Here is a 9875-nt window from a genome sequence, read left to right on the forward strand (position 1 = left end):
ATATATATATATATATATATATATATATATATATATGTGTGTGTGTGTGTGTGTGTGATTTAGTAACCCATCACCATTTGACAACTGGTGTTGATGAGTTTACATCCTCGTAACTTAGCAGTTCAGTAAAAGAGACTGACAGAATAAGTACCAAACTTTAAAAAACAAATAAGTACTGGGGTTAATTCATTCGGGCGTAGTCCAATGACTGAAACAAGTAAAATATAAAAGATACAAAAGATACACTTACTTGCATATATAGAAATACTCTAACATGCTTAACCATACCAAAGAAACAACAAACTCTGCCAACTTTGTACTAATGAATCCTACTATATTCTCACATTGAAGAACCAAATTCTGAACTGAAACACTGAAGTAGTCTCTTCATGCAATTAAAAAAAAATCTAAAACATTTCAAACCAATAGTTTTTTCTAACGGCTAAACATGTAAATATCTCACTACCTTCTCTCCCTCCAACTTCACCATAATGTATTCTCATAATGACATAAAAACCACTTTTACAGCTTTATATTAAACAAGTACTGAAGAAATTATCTAAAATGACCCCAGTCGCCAACCAAAATTACAGACCTACTTGCATAAATATATATTTATATGCAAGCAAGTTGGAAGACAGTTTTCTGTCTTATTTTCCCTTTTTTTAAATTAAAAAATTTTTTTTACATTTCAAAAATTTCTAAAGTTTTGAATCAATTTTTAAAATTGAATATTACTTTTATTCCCATTTTTATATGTGAATGTATACACACATTTTATAATGCCCCCAATTTCACTTATATTCATAGGCTTAAAATAATATAAAATACACATGTTCAGCTGTAGAAACCATGCCAAATCAGACTGGAGTCTGGTACAGCTCCCCAGCTTACCAGCCCTGGTTAAACCATCCAACCCATGCCAGTATGGACAACAGATGCTAAATCATGATGATGATAGTCCACAAAATGTCTCCATATAACACAAAGGTTAAGATTCCTATATATTAATCAAATTGCTTATAGAATAATGACCCTCTAGAGAGAAATATACTGACCAACAACCTATACACCTACCTACACATCCTCTTGTGAACCTCAAAGTACAAGATAAGCAAATTTCTACACTAACAACACAATAACATGCTTGACTAATAACCTCCATCTTCCAAAACTGAACAGGAAATGCACTAAATAACATCAACAACATGTAAAGAAACTTACTAACATACTAAAACACACCAGCTACTTATATTCTTTAGTGAACCCTTAAAAATTCCATGACAAAAAAGCTGCTCACCCAATTATTAAATTTTTAAATGATGGACTAAAGTTTGAACTTTGACCTTTACACTGCCAAATCAAAGGATTAAATCCAATAAAATTAAAATTAGCCAAAACTAATAAATCTGCTGGATGTGCAATATCAGTGTATATGTGTAACAGGGCACTATTGTATTGAGAGAGAAGGTAGGCATAAGAGGAATTAGATGCAGTGTGCAAGAGAGAAGACTACTGGTTTGCCCAGGTGATGCATATGGATGTGAACAGTATAAAGACATGCTGATCTCTTAAAGTGGATGGAACTCATCAAAGGAGAGGACCCAGGAAGACATGGGACAAATCATTGAAGGCTGATCTCAAGATGCTGTGCCTTACAAAGGAGATGACAAAGAACTAAGATTCTGGTGCCTTGCTGTGTTCAAAAATACCTGTCCACCACAACAGAAGTGATATCCTGAAACCACCATCCTCCATACCCATCAACCTTCTTCCTCACTCACATGTCATTCCCTTTCATCCATCATTTCCTTTATCACCTGAGAGCAGAATAGGCACACACTACATCCCCTGGTTATCTCAATTACCTTTTCTTCTCAACTGTCCAGTTACCTTTCTTCCTTTGACGAAAAATAAGGGGATATAACTTCACCCGATGTAGAAGACAACTGGAGGTTTCTATGAGAGTCACTGACCAGATCTGTGGATGGTGCAAAGTCCCCTCTTGACCCAAAATAACGTGGTGGTGGAACAATGTTGTTGACAGGGCTATTAGAGAAAAGAAACAGGCTTGGAAGGACTGGAAGAACGGTGGTAGCAGGGAATTGTATCAGACTGCCAGAAGGGAAACTAGGAGACAGGTTTATTTAGCCAGAGGGGAAGCAAATAAGAAAAAATTTGCCAATGTTCTGCGCTGTGAGGACCAAAGACTTGAGGTATTTCATGTTGCAAGACAGTGTGTGAGAGAGAATCGTGATGTCGTAGGAGAGAAATGTGTCTGCATGGATGATGGTTCACTTGCACTAAACGAGGCTGCAAAGAGAGAGGTTTGGAGATGCCACTATGAAAGGTTGTTCAATAAAGAATAATGAATGGGAGAAAAAGAGTCTGCCGAATGTCGACCCAACAGAGGGACCAGCTATCTGAGTTGACAGTATCTTGGTAGATAAAGCAATTAAGAATATGAAGACAGGGAAAGCTCCCGGCCCATCAGGAATCATCGCAGAGATGCTCAAAATATCTGGCAGTGTCGGCTATAGCCTAGTCACCTGTATAGCTAACCAGGTGATAAATGAAGGAGTCATACCCAATAACTGGTGTAGCAGCACCATAGTCAACTGCTACAAAGATAAAGGTGAAACTTTAGATACAAATAATTACAGAGGTATGTATGGATCAGGTAATGAAAAAATGTAAATCATCCAATTATGACCATCATTTTATTATTAAGTTTAACATAAAAATATGCTCCCCTTTATTTTTCTTGCATCACTATGAGTAACTCACTGCATGAATCAAATAATTTTCTTCTAATATAACCACAACATTTACCTTTGATCACAATATCCTGGAGTGAATCATTACTGTTTGTTTTGGAGGAGGAGAATTCTTTTAAATTACCAGGACTTGTGTCTTCAATGTCTGAAAATAAGAAAATATAAAATATAACAACATTGTTTCTCATAGGTTGCCTCATATTGGCTTAGATTCATTGTCAGTATGGGTTGGCATAACTTGATTTTCAATACAGACAACAACTCTCCAAGTATTCTACACCATTTCATTTTTAGGAATAACATTTTATTGTTTGAATAAATCTCTTTCACCACCACATCACATTGGTATACATTTGCCTTGATATTCTGACTGTATAACTAATGGGTGGTGGTTAGTTTTTCACCTAACACTAATTATTTATTCACAGTTAATCTCTATCTTTTTAGTTTAATTTAATCTTTTTAATGCAAAGTATTTTTTTGTACAATAAATTCAGTTGGTTTCTATTTAACAACTAATTCTCTGTCATAGCAACCATGAAATAACAGCAGTATACAAATCTCCAAGGTATTGTCAATATTGCCACATAGCTTTTATTTTCCTTTTATAGGTTTTCATGAATAATTCTTCATTGGATGTTATAGCTTAAATAAATGACCAATTAGCCAATCACAGTTTCCAAACAGTGAAGAAGTGTATGACAGTTGCTGCACTTTTGAAACTGCATTCCAACAGCTGAGATGACTTAACTGTTTTCATAGTAAACTATGACAACAGTTTTGGACTATTTGAACGTAATGCAAGATGTATCCATTTTTAATATTGGTTTCAAATTTTGGTACAAGGCCAGCAATTTTTGATGACTGGGATAAGTCAATTACACTAACCCCAGTGCTCAAACAGTACCCTGAAAAGATATAAGGCAAAGTGGACCTCAGTGGAATGTGCACTCAGAACGTAACGATGGACAAAACACCAGTAAGCAATTTGTCCAGTGTGCTAATGTTTCTACCAGCTCATGACCTTCATCCATTTTTAATAGTGATAGAATATTAACCTCACTATGAAAAGTTTGAATGTAAATATGCAGATAAAACATTTGAAATATAAGATATACCTTTTCTCATTCATTCGTTCATACATACATATATACATACACACATACATACATACATACATACAAACATACATACATACATGATTATAAGGAAAAAAGTTTTCTCCAATGCATAGGTTTCATTCTGAAGTGTTCTAGATATTCAAACCTGAGGCGTTAGAATAATGTGGAAGTAAGAATCAAATTTAGGCAAATCAAATTCACACATACATTTATATTTATTCAACCCAAGGCCCAACATGAATGAATTTATCCAAAATGTATTCAATACATCAAACATATTAAAAGTATACAGATACATAAAAATGTATAGAGTGATCAATACATGAAAAATATACATAAAAATATATATAATACAGTAAAACCTTGCATTATGAGTGCACCGTAGTACGAGTAATTTGGTGTACAAGCTGAGGCTTGTGCAAATTTTTGTCTTGAAGTATGAGTGGAAATCCGCAGTACGAGCAAGTTTCATACAAGCGATCACTAGTCAGCACTGAGCTTGTATACATTCTCCCAACAAGTGCAGCTTCCGCTCGCTCAGTTCACACGTTTACCTCATGGCAGCATCTTTGTTGTGTTTTTCTAGTGTCTTTTTTTTAGTTTTGTGCATTTCTTTTTTGCTAGTATTTTATAATTATTAGTTTTGTTAGCCATGGGTCCTAAGAAGGTTAATGCAAAGGATAGTGCTGGGAAGAAGAAAATGCTGATAATGATAGAATAAAAGACGGAAATCATTGATAAACATGAGAGAGGAGTGTGTGTAGTGGACATAGCATGTCTATATGACGGAAGTACGTCAATGATCTGCACCATCCTGAAGAAAAAGGATGAGGTCAAGGCCATTACAACAGCAAAGGGTAACTCCAAGCTCTCCAAGCAATGCACATCTGTCTACGAAGAGATGGAAAAATTGCTTCTGTGGATCAACAAGAAGCAACTCACAGAGGATACGATTACAGAGACCATCATCTGTGAGAAAGTACGAGCGCTGTATCCTGAAGCAGAACCCTGGAACACTGACACAGGAGACATTATTTAAGGCCAGTCGTGGCTGGTTCAATAATTTCAAGAAGAGGACTGGTGTTCATAGTGTCGTCAGGTATGGAAAAGCAGTGAGTTCTGACACAAAGGCAGCTGAGGATTTCGTGTGTGAATTCTGTTAGCTCATCACAGCCGAGGGGTACATCGCACAACAGGTATTCAACTGTAATGAAACTGGCCATTTCTGGAAAAAGTACCCAGAAGAACCTACATAACTGCAGAGGAGAAGAAAATGCCAGGCCACAAGCCTATGAAAGATAGGCTAACTCCCACCCTTTGTGCCAATACAAGTGGAGAATTGAAGATTAAGCCACTCCTTGTCTACCATTCTGGAAACCCACGAGTGTTCAAGTCACACAAAATCCTGAAGGAGAAGCTGCAGGTCATGTGGAGGGTAAACATTAAAGCCTTGGCCACTAGGTAATTGTTCACCAAGTGGGTCAACCTTGTCTTTGGATCAGCAATGAAAAAGTACCTTCTGGAGAACAATCTTCCTCTCAAGGCCCTCCTCATCCTCGACAATGCTCCTAACTTTGGAGATGACATCCTGGATAAATTTGAATTTATAAAAGTTCTATACCTTTCACACATCACCACTATCTTGCAGTCCATTGACCAACAGGTGGTTTCTAATTTTAAGAAATTGTACACCAAACACCTGTTTCGTCAGTGCTTTGAAGTCACCAAAAATACAAATCTAACCCTTCGTCAGTTTTGGAAGGAGCACTACAACATTGTAAACTGCCTGAAAATCTTTGATATGGCTTGGCAGGGTGTAACAAGGAGAACACTGAATTCTGCAAGGAGGAAACTGTGGCCTGACTGCATATCAAAAAGAGACTTCGAGGGGTTTGAGTCTGAGACACCTGTAGCTGAGGAGATAGCATCTCTTGGCAAGTCCATGGGCCTCGGGGTTGACGATGGGGACATTAACGAACATATTGAGGAACACTCAGAGGAGCTGACAACAGATGAACTCTTACAGCTTCAGGAGCAAGAGCTTTTGGATGCAGGGGAAGAGATTGGTTCCTTGGAGGAGGACAGTGTAGCGGAAAAGACTATCTCTATGAGTGACATAAAGGCAGTGTTGGCAAAGTGGCAGTATGTTTCTGAATTTGTAGAAAAATAACATCCTGAAAAAGTAGCTGCAGTTCCTTCAGCTGCTTTATTTAATAATACTGCTCTGGTGCATTTTCACAACATTTTGAATGGCAGGAAAAAGCAGACTTCCCTTGATATGTTTCTAATGAAATGACCAGCAAGTGTGAAGGACATTCTCCTTCCAAACAATAATCCTCCTCCTCCTCCTCCTCTTCGCTCCATCGTCTTCCTCATGCACACATCATCTCATCTTTAAGGTAATTGAATTAATAAAGCCAGTTTACATATTTCTTTTGCACTCTCATGTTTCTATAATCGTCATTTTCCTTGTAACTGAACCTTTTGTTTTAAACTCCCATAAAATATGATTTTTGGGTGGTTTGGGGGAGGGATTGGAATGGATTAATTATACTTTAATTAATTTCACTAGGAAAAATTGATCTGTAAAACGAGTAAATCATAAAACAGGCATGGCCACAGAATGAATTAAACTTGTACTGTAAGGTATCACTGTATAGATATCTTTATACTAATAAAAGTGAAGTTCAATCTTGCTTGCTTGCAATGTTACATAGCCAAACTGGTGCATAATAGGAAAATACTATGAATTAAGTTGCTCCTGAAATGTTAATACGAATGGAATAAAACAAGTTTCGCATAAATCAGACCAGTAGTTATTGAGATATTCAGGGTTTGGGCTATAAATACCCAAAACAATGCATAATGGGAAAGTATTCTGAATATAATGTCATCCTGAAAAGGAAGAAACTCTAACCTTTCGATTAGACACAATGACTTGACAATGAAAAATATGATGTTTTTTACAGTAAATATTTCTATTTTCGCTCTTGCTAAACACAATATTTTAATCATTTCGAAATATTTCTAAGTGAATGTGAATTCAAAAATATTAGTTGTTTGTACAGTAAGTATTTATATTTTAGCTTTCTTTAAACAGACAATATTTTAATGTTTTTTTTTAATTATTTTCAAGTGAATACGATAGCAAAAATTTTTTTGGCATATTTAAAAAATATTTCAAAGTGAAAATAACTTTAAAAATACGGTAAATATTTTGTTAAAAGACCCATTTGTAACCTCAGTGTGAATTATTCTCCATAAGTTTTTTACGGGTGCATTCAATGTATTTCACTGCCAAAGATTTGGTTGCAATTTCTAGTACGCCCTGCTATCATATAATAGCTATTTGTGGTAAAGGACCCAAAATACCTTTTACATGGTAGCAAGGTGTGCAAAAAATAGCAGTCAAATCTTGCTTTTTCTGGGGAAAGGAGCCATTTACATGTGATTTCGATGTCACATTCATTGAAAGCATGTGAAATAACCTGGGGAACCATGAAGCAAAACTCCATTGCTGGGAAACTTTCCTGGTGATCCAACAGGTCACAGATAGTCTAGTATACATTAAAAATATTTTGAAAAAGTAAATATATGTATATAGGTCAACTTACAGATTATAAAACGAAGTCATAAAAAGAGTTATGAGTCTGTAGGATAAAAAGTTTGGGTGTTACTAATCCAGTTAATGATCCTACAGGCGTTTCTGGGGGTTTGGTTGTCTAGTCATAAAGAAGATATTTACGTCCATTTTTGGACACCACTTCTTTCATCAGGGAAAATAAGTTTCTAAAAAGGCTCACATATACTGTGTTTTTCTGATGGGAATTACCTACTGTTTTTATAGAGCTATATGCAAAAGACCAGGGAGTGGAAGTGTTTTTGAGTAGTTGGAGAAGGAGATATAATGTATGATAAGATAAGGCTACTGATAGCTCTATAGGTAGAGGGTAAGGAGGGGAGTATTGTTTCATTTTTCAGAAAAAATTTCAATTGGTGAGGCAGATGGTTTTCAACTCTATCCAGAATCATAATGCATAAATAATTAATGAATCTTTTAAGCATAGCATGCATTTGCCTATCTTTGTATTATAAGTGGGAGCTTTTTTATTATGGACCAAGCCAGTGTATATTATATGTTTTGTGATTTAAGTTCATGTATGTGTGTGGCTAATGATGTCAAAAATTTGTATTTTATCTTAGTGAAAGAATTTAAGTGAGCTCGATATTGCCATTTAAAATCTATGGTGCTACATATGTAGGTCTTTGCTTGGTGTTTACATGCTGTTTCTACACAATATTTATAAACTACATTTTTACGCAGACAGAAGCCCCCAAGTGGGCATGCATTTCACAAGCTTAACCAAACCTTGCAGTATATAAACATCCTAGAATAACCCTCGACAGCATAATTACAGGTATTTCAATAAGAATCTCTAATTTATCAGCTAATGAGGAAATATTTAATATACACACTCCTTACTATAATCAGGTTCTACCATTAAGCAGATTCTGAGAAAAATATTCTATATCAGTGATATTAAACTGAAAACCAAAATAGCGAATCTCTTCCCCAAAACTAATCCTGACCTTAAGTATGGCTTCCATTTCAACTCAACCAAACAGACCCATAAAATTACACCATAAGCCATCCAAAATTTATAGTAATTATAAATCTCCCCTTCATGACCAATCCAATGTAACGGTATATTCTAAGATTAAAAGATAAGAAATCCTATGGTACTCATCGCCTGTTTCTCTACAGGTTAAATCTTTGCATAACTTATTTTTTAAAATTCTGAAATCAAACTTTCTGCAGCATTATATGTACCACTCTATCTTTAAACAAATCATCAGTCAAATTGTCTTACTCCACCACACCAAATTTAGGAACTATAATAGCCTCTATTAACAGATGTGAAATTCAGCTTCAGACTAATACACACCCAGACCCTTGTATGGTACTCCATATTAATCCTTAAAATAGCAACAAAAAAATGGTAGAACAAAAAGAAAGCCTGTAATTTCTGTACACCTAATGCATGCCTGCTTGGGGGTATCTGTTTGCTTAAAAATGTAGTTTATAAATGTCATGTAGAAACACCATGTATCTGCCTTTTAGCAGTTGAAATATGTGACAGACATATTTCAACTAGCCTAAATTCATACACACACACACATATATATATATAGATACATATATATCTTAGAATCACATATGGTGCATGATCTTGTGAATGATATAAGTAATGATGCCTTGTTTCACATGCATGTCACCAAGATGGTGGCAGTGTGCAAGCGAATGGCCGGATGGATTCTGAGAACCTTCAGAACAAGGGACTAGGAAACTATGCTGGTCCTATGGAGGACATTTGTCCTCAGCTGTCTGGACTACTGCTCCCAACTATGGTCACCCTACCCTGTAGGATTAATAGCAGAACTTGAGGTGGTTCAGAAATACTACACGAAGACGATTGCATCAATGGAACAGCTGAGCTACTGGGAGAGACTGAAAGAGCTATGACTCTACTCCTTGGAGCGAAGACAGGAGTGGTATGCAGTGATATATGTATGGAAGATCCTAGAGGGGCTGGCACCAAACTTTGGAATTGCGAGTTATACCAGTCCTTGAAATTGACGTCACTGCACTGTTCCAAAATTCCCAGCTACCTCATCTAGGGTGAGGACTATGTACCGCAATAGCTTGAAATTCAAGGGCCCACAGCTATTTAACTCCTTGCCAAAACATCTGAGGGATCTCCATGGAGTGGGAGTAGATGTTTTCTTGAAACAAGTTGACCTCTTACTATCCAAGATCCCAGATGAACCAATATCAAGGCAGGAAACTCAAAAGACGGTAGTGATACGGAACACCCTCCTTCACCAGAAGCCAAACTCATAGAATTGGCCAATTAAAAGGTGATTACAATGATGGTGCCCCAGCATGGCTGTAGCCTCAAGGCCGAGACATATAAAA

The 9875-nt window shown here is 36.2% G+C and overlaps 1 protein-coding gene across 20 annotated transcripts in view; it reads right to left on the bottom strand.

The window, feature by feature from the left end:
• Positions 1 to 9875, bottom strand: part of LOC106884030 (uncharacterized) — a 42467-nt gene that overhangs the window by 5144 nt on the left and 27448 nt on the right. For all 20 annotated transcript variants that reach the window (XM_052972760.1, XM_014935217.2, XM_014935228.2 and 17 more), the window contains one exon: positions 2833 to 2922. In XM_052972760.1, coding sequence (XP_052828720.1) covers positions 2833 to 2922 — 90 coding nt within the window. The remainder of the gene's footprint in view (positions 1 to 2832; positions 2923 to 9875) is intronic.

This window comes from Octopus bimaculoides, chromosome 14, assembly GCF_001194135.2.
Source record: "Octopus bimaculoides isolate UCB-OBI-ISO-001 chromosome 14, ASM119413v2, whole genome shotgun sequence".
In the NCBI taxonomy this organism is placed as follows: Eukaryota; Metazoa; Mollusca; class Cephalopoda; order Octopoda; family Octopodidae; genus Octopus; species Octopus bimaculoides.